At 34.1% G+C, this 19,960-nt stretch overlaps 1 protein-coding gene across 3 annotated transcripts in view; it reads right to left on the bottom strand.

Moving 5' to 3' along the window:
• The window catches only part of LOC108905813 (laminin subunit gamma-1-like), a 113,241-nt gene that overhangs the window by 29,574 nt on the left and 63,707 nt on the right, over window positions 1–19,960 (bottom strand). For all 3 annotated transcript variants that reach the window (XM_018708840.2, XM_018708838.2, XM_018708839.1), the window contains 3 exons: window positions 8,414–9,252; window positions 6,447–6,675; window positions 2,945–3,154 (listed from right to left, as the gene is read on the bottom strand). In XM_018708840.2, the coding sequence (XP_018564356.1) occupies window positions 2,945–3,154; window positions 6,447–6,675; window positions 8,414–9,252 (1,278 nt within the window). The remainder of the gene's footprint in view (window positions 1–2,944; window positions 3,155–6,446; window positions 6,676–8,413; window positions 9,253–19,960) is intronic.

Genomic DNA, 19,960 nt, shown 5'->3' with positions numbered 1-19,960 from the left:
TGAGGCTACTTTTCGATACGTGCAGATTCTTCGACCATAATTTTTGCGACTGTTGAATCATCTTTGGAATCTAATTCGTTGTCACAGATCAGGACATCGACTTTGGCAACGTTTTTGCATGTTTGTCCACTGCAGTTGAGGCAAATGATTGAATTTGCAATGCCAGCTCTTCTGCGCCCACAAGCAGTTCCGCATTTTCCTTGCATTTGCAAGACATTAACTTCAAAAGCTCGGGTGGCGCAGGTTCAACCGTATTAATAACCACCGGCTTTAGACCATGGTCCGTTCGTCGTCAACCCCATTCCTCCGGATCCTTGGAAAACCCAAGCCAAGTTTGTACCTGATGATACGTGCGGAATATGTGTTATCGTGCTACGCTTCTCGTTGGTGGAGGTGATAGATTTTGCGTAGCGTTGATATTGTAGCGCATTGATGTTTTTGCTGTGCTTCTCACCGCCATACAGGGCAATGAGAAATCGTTCTCCCGTGGATGTCAGATCCTCCGGATCGACATGTCCTCGTTTGAATAAATCAACCGATGATAGGAGTTCCGAATGTTTTTCCAATATGCTGACGAATTTTGATTTGCCAATGCTGAACAAAGATGAGGTGGTATCGCAACCGCTGAATGCATGAATGAAAAATATGTTTTCGAGAACGTATTTATTATGTTTCATACTAGTTGGAGAGTAAAGTAAGTGTTCCTGGTGTATTTCGTTTTCCCGACTTTCGGAAGTAGACATTTATTTTGTCTTTCGCTAGTACAGTGAGCAAAATCAAGAGATCGATGTCTTCGCCGACGATTTCAACCGAATCGTACTTTGATGCTTCTGCGAGTGCGGTGGTTACGATCAGAGTGTCCGCATCTTCAAAGGCTTGTTCGACTCTGATTTCGGTTTGTACAAAATGAAGACGGAGCATTTTTATAAAGTTGTCTTTGTTCTTGTTTTTTATCTATTTAGTTTGATATCTCAACAACTAACAATAATGGGTAAAAAGTTTATAGGACCTAAATTGTAGATCATTGAAAGAGGAATAAAAAATAACAAAACAACAATTCTGTATCTTGACGGAGAACCGAGTTATAGCAAAAACAAAAATTCTCCCCTTTTTCCAAGATGGCGGAAAATGCACATAGGAAATCTTGGTCTCAAATCTCAAGTTAAGCTTTTCTAAGCACCCCCCTCAACATATAAAAAATTTGGCTTTCCTGGTTCACTTTCTTTTCCAAATTACAGAATGACTGGACTAGTATGCCCCAACTGACATTGAATTATACCATATCTAGTAAACAATTAGTCATTAATAATAATTTTTTAATTTTCTAAAATAAAATAATAAATAATATGTCAAAACCACAGACAATGAAGCTTCTCTCAGCTATATTGCTTATGTCCAAACGTTATTAATTTGACACACCTGACATAGACATTATTGAATAATGTAATCTGTCAAAGAAACATCTTGTATTTTTATTCTAAGGTCACCCTTGATACAGACAAGCAATTAAAAATAGCCATTATAAAAAGACATACTATTTCCACTTATTATTAGGATTGTTTCATCAAGTTGTCTTGACTTTAAGAAAAGAAAATTATTTTCTTTTTTTAATGTTAATTTTTGTAATAAATCTGAAAACACTTAATATTTCCGAAACAGTTGAAGATATGTATAGGATATTGTCCATAAAATATGTCTACAATTTTCTGAAAAATCCAAAAATTGAATGGTATTGACCATAGTTAGGGTGTGTCATACACCCTGTATAGAAAGTTTTTGTTGAAAAAAATGCGCAATTAAAAATACCAACTGACGTGTCTGAGCGTTTTTTCGAACACGCCCCCATTTATTTATTATTGAATTTGTTCCATTTGACTGATACACACTGTATTTTTAAAAATGGAAATTCGACACTACTAGATATTTTCTACTATTAAGCAGTAGTGGCATTTTTAAGACAAAAATTCTCTTTCATTTTATTCGAAAAAAAGACTAGACAATGTTCGACTTATTTCCTTTTTTTTAACTTATGTTGCTGTTATTACGTACTTCAGTGCATTTAAAATGATTAGAACAACTCGTTTCACAAAAAGCATTCATTGAAACACAGTAGAAATGAGCATTTGAGCATTTCTTCTGGGCTATGCCTCCTGATGAAAATGCAACATTTCTACGTTTTCGACATTTTCATTAGGATCGTATTGAAATCGAATTTCTGGCAAAACAATTTTATAAAGTCTTGTGAGACTGTGTAACGAACGCTAGACTTATTCTAAATTCATTAAAGTGCAAAATTAGATGTCTTTATTAGAAATGCCACTAATAATTTAAAGCTGATTAAATTTCCTAAATATCCAGTGGCGTCGAATTTTTCAGGTTCTTAGTGATATTGACTCCTAGAAACTTCTGCCATATATTCCTTTAAATAGATAAGTTATTAACCCAAGTTTCATCACTCTAGGTCAAACATCTTCAAACATTTTAGAAAATATATCTCTTTTTAATCTCCTATTTCGGATATTAAATGATTAAACTATTTTTTTTTTACTTTAATCCGGAATTCAAACTTTATTATTACTAAAACTTTCATGATTTTGAACTTTTACTTAAGAACGGTGGGTATCTTCTGCAAAAGAACAATTCTGAACGTCCAAAAGGTTTCATTGGAAATGATCTACAAAAATCTGTAAAAGATGATTCTCTTAGTGCACCAAGTTCGAACGAGAGAACGCGCATTGTGTTTCGTCTTCAATTTTTGAAAATCGCAGAGCCATCAAGTCCATATTGCACTAAGACGCCAAATGGAAAACTCAGCAGCGCATGTAATACATTTAAATAAATTGTTTGTAATGGTTGCGATGCCGTGTTTGGCATTTCTGTTGCCATAAGACTTATTTTAGAAAAAATATGACAATATCAAAAATATTCATGTATTTATTTTCACCTGCTAAGGCATTTCCGTAGTATCCTCTGGCGCATAATTCGCAATTTTCACCAGCTGTATTGTGCTGGCATATACATCGACCCGTCTCGGAGTCACAGATACTGGCATGGTTGTTGCAGTCACATGGGATGCAGGGCATGAAGTTTCCACCCAGAGCTGGTGAATGTCGGAAGCCAGGAGCACACGATTCACAATATTGACCGATGTAACCTAAATCAAAACAGTTACAGTCAGATCTATAGCTTAGACAAGAATAAGACATTTTGTAGAATATCTGACTATAATAGAAATATGATCACAAGTAATGTTTGGGAATAATAATAATAATAAAAAAAATTAAAAAGTTTTTCTGATTATTAGTTATTCTTACAATTTTTTTCTTCTGAACCTAATAAGAATTAACTGATGGCGTTTCATTAGGGAGTTTTGTTTTAATTTTTCTTATTTCCTCATTGAATGAAGGTTAGTCCCCTTCGGGGCAAGAAAAAAACATCATTTTTTTTAAAACAAATCTTTGATTTCTGGTACAATCAGTTTTGGAGTTAGGTATTAATGGGCCCTAGGTCAAAAAGAAGAAAAAACTAACAGTAGAGATGCTGTTCAATGAAGCACCACTGTCATGAGGATCTAGGCCATAAATGTAAAATGTAGCTGTGGAAGCTAGGCGGAGAAGTTAAAAAATCATGATGCCTAATGGGTATAATCGTTAGTATAGCTTATTCTATCACGTTATTACAACCATTGAATCTTTACGTTTTTTAAGTATCTATTCAACTTTATTGATTACGTTAACCGATTTTTTTTATTTCTAAGGATGTAGGTATTCTATTTTAGAAATCCATTAGAAACTACGCACAGTTCACGCGTGTTGCTAACTTTGCAACCCTTGCAGTTTTTTTTGTTATATCAAGATCATAAATATAGGTCATGTCATTGAGGTTATTGTATATTTCTGCGTTAATTCATTCGATACATCTGCAAGTGTTTGAAAACAAAAGAAATAGTATTTTTAATAACCTAAACCGCTCGGCACAAGTTATCTTGAGCTTCACAGTTTATTCTCCTGACATACTCTTTTGGTAATATTTTTCTTGCTGTTGCAAACAGACCTTATAGAAGAACCTTTAGGGCGTTGAATGGATCTTATTATTCGCTTCAGAAGAGATAAAGCCAACAGTTTCGATGTCTTTGCTCAATATTAGATTAATTTACGTAATGTTAGGTATTTAGATTGACTTATCAGACTACGGCATTTTGAACAGTGGGTTGCGTACCTTGGGTACGTATTGAACTACCAACAAACCTAGCAGAAAATTTCGTTCTATTTATATAGGGTGTCCGCAAATTTCACCAACAACATGCATATTCACGACAATAAATATATACGATCTAAGAAAAAAAGTTAAATAAAATCTTTTTGGTTTTGAGTTACAGGCTTTCAAAGTTGTCAAAAATAAAACTAATTTAATTAATAACTTCATAAAGCTTTTACCGATCGCTTTAAAATCTGGCACATTTACTTAGACTATTATGACGTATTACTTCTTAAAGATTTCTTCTTCTTCTCCTAGTGGTTGGTCCTAATAAGTCCCATAGCTCCGCGGCCTAATTAGGCCTATTGTGCGTCCCACTACTAGTCCTATTCAGCAAGTAGATTTGTCCTTTTTACAAAGTTCAAAAGCTTCCTTGCTGACACTTCTCTCCTCTCAGTTCCTTGAGTTCCAAATAAGGTCTCCCCAGGAGTGCCATTCTGCTACGTGCAAATCCCGGGCACTCGCCCAGGATATGCAGAGAAGTTTCAACCGCCGATAGACCGGACTGTTTACAAGCTTTAGCTTATGTAGATGTTTCCTAAAGTGACAGTGTCCCGTTATGAGTCCTGTCACTCTCCTGAGCCGGATTTTGTTCAAGCTCAGTAAATCGTTCGCTCTTTCCTTCGAAGGATACTCCATGAGCCCCTTAGAATGGCTATGTCCTGGCTTTGAAGTCCAGTATTTCCTGTGTTCTGTCTCAGTCCATTTGCCCAGAGCCCGCCTAACCACACTGGGAGATGTGCCACAGAAGGGCTCCGGGCCAATGAACTCTGTCTCGGATCCCTTCCTAGCAAGTTCATCCACTTTCTCGTTTCCACAAATGCCTTTGTGCCCTGGCACCCAACACAGTCTGACTGTATTGTTGATGGCCAGTTCAGTCAGCATTTGTAAACAATCCCACACCAGTTTTGAACTTATCTTGTGTGCGCCTAAAGCTTTAATTACTGCTTGACTATCAGATAATATATATGAGTTTACGTTTATAACCTCTACGTACATTCTCTGCCAGACACGCCATCTGTAAACCATACTAGGCTCCACCTTTCCAGGGTATTAAACCTTCCCTCCGTTTTGCTTTGATCCTCTATTCGAGTCTCAAATGGCTTGTGGAACCATCTTGTCAGATACCATCCCAAAAGTTGGTTCCGACAGAGATGTGTCTATGGTCCTGGAATAGAAACTACCCCTCCAGTCGTTGTTATTCCTGAGTCGATATGCTGCTAGCCGCGCTTCTCTTTGCACCACTATATGCAGCGGTGGTAGATTTAGCATATCTTCTTAAAGCTTTAGTCAAATTGATATACTGGGTGATAGTTTTTTCCGGTTACATCTCTATTTTAGCAATTAAAACTTTTACAGTGGTTGCATTTTTTAAAACGGGCAACAACATTGAAAAGGTCGTTCTATTTAAAAAAATATTGTTCCTTCAGAAAATCGCCTACAGAAGGCCATTCTTGAGAAAAATGGCATTATTTGCAGATCTGTATGTTGCGGTTTGCTACCTGTAAATAATGCCATTTTTCTCAAGAATGGCTTTCTGTATGCGATTTTCTCAAGAGACAATATTTTTTTTTAAATAAAACGACTTTTTCAGTGTTGCTGCCCGTTTTAAAAAAATACGACCACTGTAAAAGCTTTGTCCTCTAAAAGGGAGAGGTAACCGGAGAAAACTATCACCCAGTATATCGATTAGACTAAAGCTTTAAGAAATAATACGTCATAACAGTGCAAATAAATATGGCAAATTTTAACGCGATCGGCAAAAAGGTTATGAAGTTATTAAATAAATTAGTTTTATTTTTGACAACTTTGAAGGCTTGTAAATCGAAAACCAAAAATTTTTTTCGTAGATCGTTTTTATTTATCGTCCTGAATACGCGTCAAATGTTGTCGGTGAAATTTGCGGACACCCGGTATTTAACATGTAAGCGTAAATAAAATGTAAAAGAATAATTATTTCCATTTGGTAATATCATTTTTTTATGAAAATATTAATTCTATCATAGATTAAAATTTTTAGGTGTATAATTTTTTAATAGGAATTTTCCTAAATAACGGATATTTCATCATTGTTTTATAGAAGTCACTTTCTGAAATACATATGACTAATAAAAATTGAAACCGAGTTTTAACTGATCACGCCTTTAAATATTTTAAATTTATTTAGGAAACATCCCGTATGTATGTACCTGTTGGGCAGTCACAATATTCGATCCAAAGAGCAGGTTCTCCAGCTACACCTCTCGCTGCTGTTTCTAATTTAACATCATCTAACTGTCCTGTACTGTTTGGCGAATATGTCCCTTTGATTTTTATAGCTGTTAGGTTCGCCAGTATCGCGATAAATAGTCTTGACGACAATCTGGGTTGCCAGCCGTAATCGGGATGTTCATGCAATCTAAAGCTGTATTTTTGATTCTGAAAGACACCATTCAAAGTTAATGTGATACATTATTATGAAATTCTGACAGTATATTTATAGGTGATATAATTTTTACAATAAAATGTAATGCTTGAATGGCAACTGCATTTTATGTTAACTGTTCATTGAATTAAGTAAATTAGTTGGTTAAAAAATAAATTATTATGAATTAAACTTACAAATTTGAGTCATAACACTTATCTAAGTTATATCTAATTCCTAAATTTTACAAAGAAAAAAGAAACACCATAATTACTATAAAAGTAATGTTAGAAATTATGTTTCAATGAAGAAAATTAAAACTATGGTGATTATAAATGTATTATATCCATAATAATTTTAAAAAGAAATAATTTATAATTATTTCAGAGACGATATTTCATTTAAGGTAATTGTTACGAAGAAAGGCTTTATAGAACACTATTTGTATGCAAGCAACAGCTCTAAGATTATGTACGTGCTTTGAATTTAGATTGCAAATAATTTTGTTTGTTGATGCCTCACGTTTCACAAATAATTAAGTGTTTACTAGACACAAAATGCACTATACAGAATGGGAAATATAAGATGTGAAAGTTTTTCAACATATGCCTACTCTAAATATTTACTGTTATAACCTGCATAACAAAATTTAATAAAATACCTAAAACATTTATTTCGTAACACGTTAGGTTGGTAACGAGATTTTTCTCTATAAGCATCATCAAACTGTAAAGGATCCCATACAGACCGTTCATCCGTAACGATTTTGTCTGTCCGATAAAATTGTTCCAGTTTACTCCCACACACCTCAGTTCAGGTCAAGCAAAACCGTCGAGAATGAAGGAATTACAAGATCTGTTAAAATAAGAAGATAACCAAACATTTTTTTAGAGATTTCTCTGACAGTCAATCGGCGATTTGCACGTACCAGATTTTTTATTTTCTGAACGTGGGAGCCATCAGTTGAAGTCGAAGGCTTTTCTGATCGAGGATAATCTTCTATAAAGTGCGATTACTTTTAAATCGTGAAAACCATTCATTACATTACGTACGACCGAGAGCATCATCTCCGTAAGGTTGTTTCAAAAGTTTGAAACGTTTCCGTGGGAGTTTTTTCCAGTTACACGCAAAATTTTACGTTGGATTGTTGTTCCAGAAAATCGCACATTTCAAAAATAGTCACTAACGTTCAAATAACAATAAAACGAAAACTAAACGAGATATCAACAACTCAAAAACATATCGTACCAGAAGAATGTGCAAGGTACATGGATATATTGTCTAGTAACCTGGTATTAAATGCCAGACGAGCTATTACACCTTAGCTAATCCTATATTTTCTTGTGTTCTTTATTGTATCGTATTCTTGATTATATTCGATGACTAAACTTTTCAGTTTTTGTAAGTTGAAAGACTATATATATTTTGGTAAAGTTAAAATAATTCTACAAGGATGTTTCATCATTTCTGCAGGTTACGTAATTTATCGATAAAGCCTTTAATTAAAAATGTTAGCTAGTTGAACTTGCTTGGGCCCGTATGTTTTATATTAATATTAACACAGGTCAACATTTTGTTTTGACCAATTGATTTGTGACCTCAGACTCATTGAAAGTACACGACAATTTCAGTGGCCGAGTATATCTGAGAGTTTGAGTTGAATTTGAACAGTTTGAGACTGCTGCAGAACAAACTTAATAGGGAAGAAATCTAATCCGGATGCTTAAAATGAACTGTAAAAATAATACATACTTGCACTGATGGCATTCGATTTTGTTGGGCAAATATCGAGTTTGTTATAGTCGATCCACCACCTTCTAATATTATATCTGTGGCTGTGGAAAATGGTTCATTATCACCAACTTTTAAAATGAACTCCAATAGTTGATTGTAAGAGGCCCTTTGATCACCCAAAAATCGATCTGGAGCAACAAAGTAGATAACATCGCCAGCAGATTGGACACCTACACTTTGCGTAAACGTATCATATTTTAAGTTAACACTTCTTCCGTATTCATCTTCAGCCCTCCACCTTTCAGAATTCCTCGAAAACGAAGACTCCAAAAGGTATTTAGAATAACCAGGGGCAGATTTACATAACGAGGAATGCCCGTAGCAAAAGCACGGGGTGCATCCAAATTTATTATCAAAATCGAGGTTAAAATATCCAGGTTTGCATTCCCTGCAACGGATCCCTTCTACATTTTCTTTGCAGTGGCAAGCTCCAGAATATGGGTTACAATTTGGTTCGTTGTTAACCGATCCCATTTCTAAGCAACCGCAACTCTTACAACCATTCGTCGAGAAATCGTAATGGTTTACGTTACATCTGTCACATTTTCCTCCAGTTACTCCTGGTTTGCACTGGCATTTGCCTTCTGCGTTGCATTGAAGACTCATAGAAGCAATCTCGTTACAGTCGCATGGAATACAATAACCATCTTCTCTCATATAGTAATTCTGTTGACAACGTTCACAATTAGGACCGTCTCTATTGGCCGTGCAGTCCATACAGTGTCCTCCATGACCCGTCTGTTCGTACAGTGTGCGATCAAAAAAACATCGGTTAGAGTATCCATTACAGTTACATTCTGAAAAACAAAAAAAAACAAAATATAAATATTGACCCCACTTTTTCAGTATTGTATTGAGAGGATTTATGGACAGAAGGAAAGAATAAATTAATAATCAACAGAAAATAACTAATATAAATTGGAGTAGATTATATGGAGAGTTTCATTTTAAGAAACGTTCCTATAAATGTAAATTTCGAAATGGTTAATAAAAAAGGAGTGGCTTACAGACATCGGGCTGACAGAACATAGTCAGTTTCACAATAATATTGTTTGTTGTTAATGAACGTCAACAAAACGTTGTTATGCAGAACATTTTCCAAGACTCCGTCCCGCGCGAGATATTAGGCAGTTTCAAGGATATCGTGTAAGATACGTCGTTGTACGAGCTAGATCATTCCGTATATTACAGGTAGAGGAAAAATTTTTTTGAAGTTGAGAAGTTGAAAAAGAACCTCTAACAAGTAGGTGTACCTGGCAAATTTGTCGTATTTCCGTTTTGAGTGTTTTCAAAATTGACCCCACTTTTTAATCTGGACCAGAAAAGCGTAAAAAAACCGCTTAAACTGCCATCTATCGTACCCAGAGCCGAGAACGACATCGCAAAGAATCCGAAACTCCTGTACATCAATTTCACTTTTTCCTATCTTTCCAATTTTCTCACCGTCCGTCGCGCCCAACAACCGCTCCGCGCAGCTCAAACTACCCCGATGCAGCAACTCATCCTCGACAACTCGATTGGAGCGCCGCGACCGAAAATTAGGCCCGAGTTCGGAAATTCCAAATATTTCCGAATATTACGAAATTCGGACCTAATCAACACAATACCCCGTCCGTCATTGATTGAGAAACCCAGGAAGATTCAATGTTCCGGAGGGGCCATCCACTCGCTTATCCAGAGGACGCCAGAAATTCCGCTTTGTGATAGAACGTCAACTCTTGGTATTTGCAGGGCTGAACCCTACTCAGTGCATGCAGCGCGATCTAACCAGAGATGGGTGCCTGGCAAGTGCCTGCCGCACGATCAAAATTTTTGCAGCAATACTACAGGGTAGGAAAGTACCGATGGTCTATCTGAAGTTACGTGAGAGCGATAAAGTAAGCCATAGAAATTCATGCGATAGAGAAGGATGGATATAATGAAGGCGTCTCATAGTCACCGCCCGTTTCGCCCTTCCACAAATAAGATTCACTTCTTATTTGTGAAAGGGCGAAATGGGCGTTGACTAATAGACGCCTTCATTATAGCCATCCTTGTCTATCACATGGTTTTCTATGGCTTACTTTATCGCTCTCACGTAACTTCTGATAGACCATCGGTACTTTCCTACACTGTATATGTACAGGGTGTTTCAGGATTAAGTCGACAAACTTTAAGGAGATATTCCTCAGAAAAAAATAAGAAAAAAATCAAGTATAATTTTTTTTCCAGAGATGCTTCATTTTCGATATATAAGGCGTCAAAGATTTTTAAAAAAATTCGAATATTTTAAATAACTTCTAAATGAAGAAGGCTATTTAAGCCAAATTTGGCATGACACATCTTCTTATAGGATACCATTTTTCCATAGAAGTATAAGTCCCGCAAGCAACCAGTGGCGGAGTTTTGGGGACTCATTAAATTATAAAAAAATTAATACGGCCCTACTGAAAATAAAAAATGATGCTGTTTTTAGATAGAACAGTTTGTTATTGACAAAAAGTGTACATTCACTTTTTTTCCTAACTCTTATAGTTTCATGGCAAAATTGATTTTTCGGAAGGGTGCTTCTGGATTCTGTTGATAAACCTTAGGAAGACGTTCCTCATAAAACCTAAAAAAATATAGTACCTATTAAAATTGGTCTTAGTCTCAAGTATGTGTGAGTTAAATAAGCCTTTTTGTCTCCCCCACCCTTGGGTTTAACCAATAGTATTAAAATTATTTAGGAGATGTTTCGTTTTTGAGATATAGGGTGTTTTTTTTTAGAAAAAAAAATGATGAAAACAATAGAAATAATTTAAGTACCTAACATCTAATGTGACTATGTCGTAATGCGACAACGTAACGACCCTTGCAATACTCCTAATTTTTTTCAGGCGGTTTGTAGTCACTTCATTTACTTGTGTTGTGTACTTTTAAATAAAATGAGATGACAAACAATACATAAAAATTTATTTGTAAATTGAAACAACCAAAAAATTGCCAATTAATGTTATAACTAGACAAAACGAAAAGTGAATCAAAAAATGAAATGATTTAAAAAATATTTTGTTCAAATGGGCGCCTACGGACTGTAAACAAGCACGACATCTTCTAATTATGGAGGTAGTGGCCGATCGACACTGAATTGGCGTTAATTTTCGGTACGCTTGGACTATTCGCTGTCTTAGATCTTCTAGGGTATCAACTGGCACCTCGTAGACTTTTTGTTTAACAGCACCCCAAACGAAATAATCCATCGGTGTTAAGTCCGGTGAACCTGCGGGCCACGCTGCAGGTCCTCCAAGACCAGTCCATCTCCTGGGATAATTAATGTTTAACCACTCCCTAGGACCTATACCAAAATGGGCAGGACAATCATTTAGTTGAAACCAACTGTTCAATCGAGTATTAAGCGGAACATCTTCTAACAGATCTTGAAAACCATTTTCAAAGAACTCGGTAAACATGTCAGCATTTAAACGATGCGGAAGGAGGTAGGGACCAACTATAGTGTTGTCCAACACACTCAACCATACGTTACATTGGAATTCATGCTGAAAACTATGTTACTTTGGTTTAAAATTCCCCTTCGAGTAAATGTTGCCTCATCTGTCCACATTACTTTTTGCGTAAACTGATCATCTGCTTGGTTTAACATCCAGTCACAAAACACGCGCCTGCATCGTATGTCCTGAGGCAATAAATGGAACTTGACGAAATACCTAGCTCATAGCTAGATCTTCTGAGACTCGTGGATGGATTTTCATCGAAATGGTTTAAAATAGTATTCGATCTTACTTTGTCCTGAAGTAGGGCAAAATGTCCATCAGCATAAGTTGGAATACTGAAAGACCCAGTTTGTTTGAGACGACTGAATGTCGTTGAAAATGGTTCCTTTGCTGATAGCAGTCTGCGATGAGGAAGTCTTACTGCATATTCACGGCGAGCCGCCGTGGCATTTCCATCACAAAAACCATATACAAAGACCATATCAGCATATTCATTGTTCGAAAATATGAAAGGCATTATTAAACTTATTTTTCTTGTTAGTTGAACGCTTTATCTAATGGATAATTTTTGCAACAATTCACAAAATGCGAAACGTCAAATTAACATTGCTTGACAGCAGCCTACTCGAAAATTTTTGTTGAGGTACATTTTAAAGTTTATCGACAGAATCCAGAAGCACCCTTCCGAAAAATCAATTTTGCCATGAAACTATAAGAGTTAGGAAAAAAGTGAATGTACACTTTTTGTCGATAACAAACTGTTCTATCTAAAAACAGCATCATTTTTTATTTTCAGTAGGGCCGTATTATATTTTTTTTATAACTTAATGAGTCTGAAAAATGGTATCTTATAAGAAGATGGGTCATGCCAAATTTGGCTTAAATAGCCTTCTTCATTTAGAAGTTATTTAAAAAATTCTAATTTTCAAAAAAATCTTTAACGCCCTATATTTCGAATACATATAAATGTCTATAACAAATATCTATGCTCTAAAGTCACAATAAAGCAAAATTATGAATTTCCATATTGAGTTATATTTTCACACAGTTTACGTAGCTCCTTCTACCTGCGGCGAAGACCCTCAAAGGGTACACGGCTATAAAGCTGCTATAAACAACACTACAACATACACTAGCCCTATAGTGGAAAAAGGTCCCAAAGCTTACAGGCATTCTACGGAGGCATAAATAACTATTACAAACTAGAGTGATCCTTAAAATCAGGGCAGCTACAACGTGCCGAAGAATGATAAGATTGGCAAATCCAAATAACTAATTGAGATCCGCAGCTAGCTGGACAGCCCGATCATTTAATTCCACGATAGCCCGAATAATCATACGCAAAGAAAGGCCAAATCTTGCTGTACCACTACAAATTGCTTGCTAGTTGAATGACAAAAATATTACGAGATGCGTTTTAGTAGTTAACGAGGTAGTGTTACAATGCGATGAAAATAAAGTCAATAATACTGATAAGAATACTTAATTTTTTTACTAAATATTTTGAAAATAATTGTTAAAAAATGTGGTTAAAAACCAGAGTAAACATAAAATTTAAAAAGGATTAAAAACAGGAGTAACAATTACAAGTAAATGCGTCCAAACAAAAACTTAAACTATCTAAAATAAGTAAGTAATATTTATATTGAAACATGGTCATTATTCGATTTCAATTCTGGTGTTACATGTTGTATGTCCAATTTCCATGTAATTTGAACGTATCGAATACTTTCGCGCAAGTTTTCAAGGTTAAGTTGGAAGTCTAACCTATACAAGGTGATTTAGTGACAATTTATTCAAAAAAAATTGGGAATTGATGCGGTATGAGAAATGGAGTCAATATCGTAAAAAAAAATTTGTAAAATCCTTATAGTTTCCGAGAAAAAAATTATTGAAGTGGTAGTACTTTCAACCATTGCATAGCTGGACAACTGTAGTCTCTAGTCATTCGTAATACGGGTGGAGAGCTACGTGGCCTCATCGACTCGGAATATTGAAATAGTGTTTACAATATTTTTTTAGTAGTTCGTGTCAAAAATGGCTTGCGGCAACTTGGAGTTGATGAATATCGTTTTAATTTATGGTGAAGCAAGACAACATTTGTATTATAGTGAAGCATTTGTGTTATGGTGAAGCAAGACAACATTTTTTGTGTAGAAACTGTGTAAGACGGCTCCAAATGTGTTTACACGTCGGTGGGCAAAATTTTGAACAGTTGTTATAACATCAGGTATGTCAAATTATTTATTATTTATTTCTTTACTTGCGAAATCCGTTCAAGTTTTTGTCCTTTTTTATCACACTTTGCCGCCATACCGGTCGCATTGTGCGAGGTCAGGTTTTACAGTGGACCAGTTTCTAGTGCCGTGCAGAAGTGTATTTTTAAATCATTTTCGAACTGCTCTTTTCATTTTTTCTTTACAAAATTGTATTTGTAAGAGTCCCCTATACATCTAAATTTCTTTTTTTTTGGATAAGTTCTGAATCACCTTGTATATTCAGAATACTATGTACTTGAGTATAATTTTCTTATTATCTTATACGTTATAGCTACATAGCTTTCAATAAGATTTTGTTATTTCGACCTATTCGAAAATATCCTGACCAAATGGCGCAATTCTGTTGTCAAATTTATATTCAGTTACTCAAAACACATACTTGTAGTGAGGATCTAGTGTATCGGACATGCAATTTCCATATTTATGAACCTGTTTCATATACTGACTTTATATAAATGATGCTACAGGAGTGCACAGTCTTGATATTTTGTTGAAGCAAATACTTTTAAGTCATCAGTAATGATAATGTTCTGCAAGAACGTTATGATGTCGTTTATAGAAATAGCAAATAGGAAGAGTCTCAGTATAGAGCCGTGAGGAACTTGAGATTGCTTGCATCTCCTCACAACTAAATACACAGCAGAAAAAATATATTTTTTCATAATGTAGGTACTATCTGAAATTATGCACTGAAACAGTACTTTTAACCAAAAGAGTGCATCAAAAACTATATTTCCATGCTATTTTTATTTGAACTTTTTGATCTCCTCCGCCTATGACCAATACCAATTTAAAAGCCTTTTAGTTTCTAAAGAATCACTAGTGGGAATGTTAAGTGGCACACAGTTACAGTTGGAAGAGAACATTGAAATTTGATTTCACATTCATATGTTATGCAAAACTTTTAAAATACATTTATTGTTTTATTTATAGATTAAGGTTCTATCGTTGTTTATATATTTTATTTCTTAGGTGCGTATTTATTTAAAATACAAACGGAGATGATATCTTCTCATGTGTATAATATTACATTACATATTATATCTAGCATATTAGAGGCCATTGTTTGAGTTCGATCAGATAAAATGTAATTTGTTATGCCATGATAGACCAGACATAAATGGGTATAGCAAATTCAAGTTTAGTTAATATCATTAATATTACTCAATTAGATAACTAAACAATATGTTTTGAAAAATAACGCAACAAGTAACTTGTTGGTATCATTTATGTGTATACTTCTATGAACAAAAATATTGTTACAAAAATGTGTCTCTTTTTCGAGTTGTAAAGTGTCAAAGCTTTTTAGATTAAAAAAAACTATTCTTTAGATTACAAAAACTACTCCAACAATTTCATTCAATTTGACAGGCCACATACTTTTGTTTGAAGAAATGTATATATTATATATTTTGTATTCTTACCCCCAGATTGCTAATACCATTTTAGAGATAACGAGATCCGAATCTGCATACCAAAAACCTATTTACCAGATATTTTTTTTAATAAAATGCTAAAATAGGATGATATAGTGAGGTGTAAAGTAAAGGGGAGTAAAGCATTATAATGAAAAGCAACAATTTGTAAATACTTTGAGAAAACATTTCAAAATAATATTATGAGTATTAGAAAGAAATATATGCAAATTAAGTCCCTACCCACACCTACGAGGGGGTTAATTTTATGCCTAAGATCAAACGAATGTTAGTGCAAAACAATATGAAAAACCATAGTATTGTATTTTATGCGATCAAATATATAAATGTGGGTTGATAGAGTAACACACCAAAAAGATCTATCCGAATTCGAAATTCCTGAATAAAAGATGGCGGATCTATTATGGCGGATGTAAATAGTCAGAGAAGTATTAAAAATTTAAAGATTATATCTGAAATTTGTTACTCGGTGGTTTTGAAAGTCGTTAATTATGAATATAAGGTTATTACAAATAAGAAAAAATAGGAAATTGATTTTTTTCTATTTCGTCCTTAACCTTTATAAGTGTACAGAGTGTCCCGTATGAGAACCGACACAGGGCATGAGGTGCATGTAGGGGTGTCCAAAATATTGTAATTTAACCAAACTTATCTATATACAAAGTTGCACCCCTGAGGAGTTATTAGCCCCCAAAGTGGGGGCTCTAAATTTCGAAAAAAATAATATCTCTGTAACACTACCGCAGAAGAACCAAATTTGGTGCATGATTTAGGTCATTGACCGAATTGAAAAATAATAATATCAATTCACAGCAGAATTTAATTTTAAAATTTTTTTACTCTTGTTAAATTTTAAAAAACTTTATGGTTTTCAAGATAAACCGTATTAACTGAAACAAGATTTTAACAGTGTTTATTAGAAAATAATCGAAAAGTCAGTAGTAGGCAATGAATTTATCTTTCAAACTTGTCAGTTTGTAATAAAATTATTTTATTTCAACAATTACCTCCGATTGTTGTTGAAAAAATATCAATTATTATTTTTATTATTTATTTGTGTTTTTTACTTAATACAATATTCGCTTATTTAAAAACTAAGTACCTAGGTACTTGTTTTCTTTTTGTAGAATTAAGAGAGAAGTGAAGTAAAATTTATTTGGCCAATTGTCAAATTTGAAAGATAAAGCCTACTACCGACTTTTTGATTATTTTCTAATGAACACTGTTAAAATTTTGTGTCAGTTAATACGGGTTTTCTTGAAAACTATAAAGTTTTTCAAAATTTAACAAGAGTAAAAAAATTAAATTAAATTCTGCTGTGAATTAGTATAATTTTCAATCAAAAAAAAAGTTCGGTACAATTTTAGGGGTGAGTCATCCCCAATGAACACCTTGCAGCGCTTCAATTAATTTTAAATCATAGTCAAAGAAGACCAGTAATAAACCTAAATCATGTACCAAATTTGGTTCTTCTACGGTAAAGTGTTGCAGAGATATTAATTTTTTTTTTCGAAATTTAGGGCCTCACTTTGGAGGCTAATAACTCCTCAGGGGTGCAACTTTGTATATAGGTAAGTTTGGTTAAATTACAATATTTTGAACACCCCTACATGCACTTGCCCTGTGTCGGATCTTATGCGGGACACCCTGTATACTAAGTACAATTAGTCAAAAATATAATAGTATTATGGCAATAATGAAATATTTAATTAATAATAATTAGAAATTTAATAACGGTTATATTAGTAGAAGTTTTAAAAATATGGTATTTTTAGTAATTAGTCATCGCGATTTACTTCCATAATAAAATATGATTTAATAGCGTACATTATTTGTGAAAAATTAAAATATAAAAAAAATTATTCGAAAGAAACAGACTAAAAAAAGATCCCACTGTAGAACCTGCGTCATAAATTTGCACATTGTTGATTTTTTCCAATATTTTTCGAAGAAAGAAACGCCACTCTTTTTCAAAAATTACTTTTTTAGTTTAGGTTTAGTTTTTACCAAATTATAAGTATTTGGAAATTTTTTACACAAAATATTCAAATGCTCAAAGCTTCGTAGGACGTTGAAATAAAAATTTGAAAAAATTCATGAAACCTACTTTAAATGGTATATCATAAACTGACAGTTTTGATCAATTTTAATCGCGTGAATCAGGTACATATAATTTTGGGAAGTGCAACACTAGACTTTGATTTTAGTATACTCAATATCTCAAAAATAAATACAAAAATATTTAATTAAGTATACAGGGTGATTCATTAACAATGGGAAAATCGAAAACTGAAGATACATGGGTGGCCAAGAAAAAATGCTTACATGGCCAATCCAGCAATTTGGAAAAACTGGATCTAAATATGCACGCACTGCCCGAAAAATATGGTCTGGCAACCCAGAAGACCGGATTTCAATCCTCTTGATTTTTATATTTGGTCTCGAATGAAAGATATAGTTTACAAAGAATCTATTGGTTGTTAAGAGTTGTGGCAAAGAAGAAATCGCTTCCAACGAAGTCNGTAAATTAAACGAAGTGTCTATAAAAGATGCATATCCGCTGCCGATGATCAATGACATATTAAGTAGACTGAAAGAAGCGAATTTCTTTTCCAGTATTGACCTAAAACAGGGATACTGGCAAATTCCTTTATCACCGGAAAGCCGACCGTTAACCGCTTTTACCGTTCCGAAAGGATTATTCGAATTCGTTTCAATGCCTTTTGGTCTGCATTCCGCTCCAGCTACATTCCAAAGGCTATTGGATAAGGTCTTGGGACCCGACATGCATGCGAAAGTTATGTCATGTTAGACATACAGAGTAAAAAGTTTTTAACTAAATTTTCGGTAAAATTGGTCGTAAGTGGCGCCCTCTATGAGCAACGCTGAAATTGCAAAACGCATCTTCTTCGTCGCTTAAAAAAATATAGTTTACCAAATTTTCAAGTTCCTAACCTGTGTATTTTCAGAATAATCGCAAAAAAAACGATGTAAAATTTTAACTTTCAACACCCTGTATTTCCAAAACTATCAACTTTCGGATAAGGCATGTTTGCGCCAATGATCACAATTTCACGTGTAGTATTTTCAGCTTTCGATTTTCCCATTGTTAATGAATCACCCTGTATACATTTAATTTATCAAAAATAGATTTTTTTCAAATTCCCTTTAGTTTTTAAAACCAGTTAATATAATATTTAAAAATTTCCAATGGTATCATGTATGTACCTACAAGTTAAGTAAATTTTTTAATATAATTAACAGAATTAAAAATATTTTGTAGATATTTTATATATTACGTTGTTTTCATGTGTTTATTGCCATTACAGATGCCAAATGTTTAATAATACAAAAACTGTGGATTTTTTTTGGTGGCTTATTAACTAAATTACCCTAAAGAGAGTTTAACGATCACGTAAAGAACGAACTAACTGCACCAACCACAAGAATCGAGACATTGTTAAGAAACTGCTATTTAAGGTCTTTAAGCCTCACGCTAAGTCATATAAGGTAAGTGCATTCCGAAAACCGACATCATTAGCGAGGCAAAATGTGAAATTTTATACAGAAAAAGAACAATGCTGTGTGTGTTTGTTTGTTTGTGCCCGGCGCTAGTACTTGGGCTTTCGCATTAATGAGGCAGGTTCTCATGAGCCAATACTCAATACACATTTCACAATTCGTCATACGTCGTGGTAGGCGCCAATTAACAAGCAAAATGTGCATCTGAACGTAAACAAATACCTTGTTATTATGATTTGCATGCTATATGAGTCTACATAGGATTTCCATCTCAGTAAAGTAAAGTGACATTATTTTTTGCTCTATTTTAAATATACATATTAAGCTAAATTCAAACGTAAACAATATTTGTAAATAATTCTACAGATTGTACTTTTCCTTCAAACTCTGAAGTGATATTCGAGGCCTGTTGGCCTTTGTTTTGAATAACCAGAATTATTGTTTCTTTGTTCTCTATGTCACTTTTAAATTCAAAAGTTCTTCATTGCGTAAAGTCCCAGCAATGCCAAATACAACACAGATCTAAAATAATTACTAGAGAGCGGACAATGTGTGTCTTTAACCCGAAGAATAGGTCAAATTTTGATAGAGATGTGTACGCGTTTAAAAATGTATTGTGTATAAACTATGCAAAATATAATTATTATGTATAGCAAATATATCGTATTATCCTCGCGAAGATTTGTACCCTTTATTTAAAATCCATAAATCATGTGAACAGGTTAAATAACGAGAAAATAATTAAGTTAATTTAGTTCTAAAGAAATGAAATGACACTCGCGCCCATCTCTAGTC

This window comes from Anoplophora glabripennis, unplaced genomic scaffold (assembly GCF_000390285.2).
Source record: "Anoplophora glabripennis isolate ALB-LARVAE unplaced genomic scaffold, Agla_2.0 scaffold191, whole genome shotgun sequence".
NCBI classification, from domain to species: domain Eukaryota; kingdom Metazoa; phylum Arthropoda; class Insecta; order Coleoptera; family Cerambycidae; genus Anoplophora; species Anoplophora glabripennis.
Note: the sequence above shows the minus strand (reverse complement) of the source record. Positions and strands in the feature narration are given on the sequence as shown.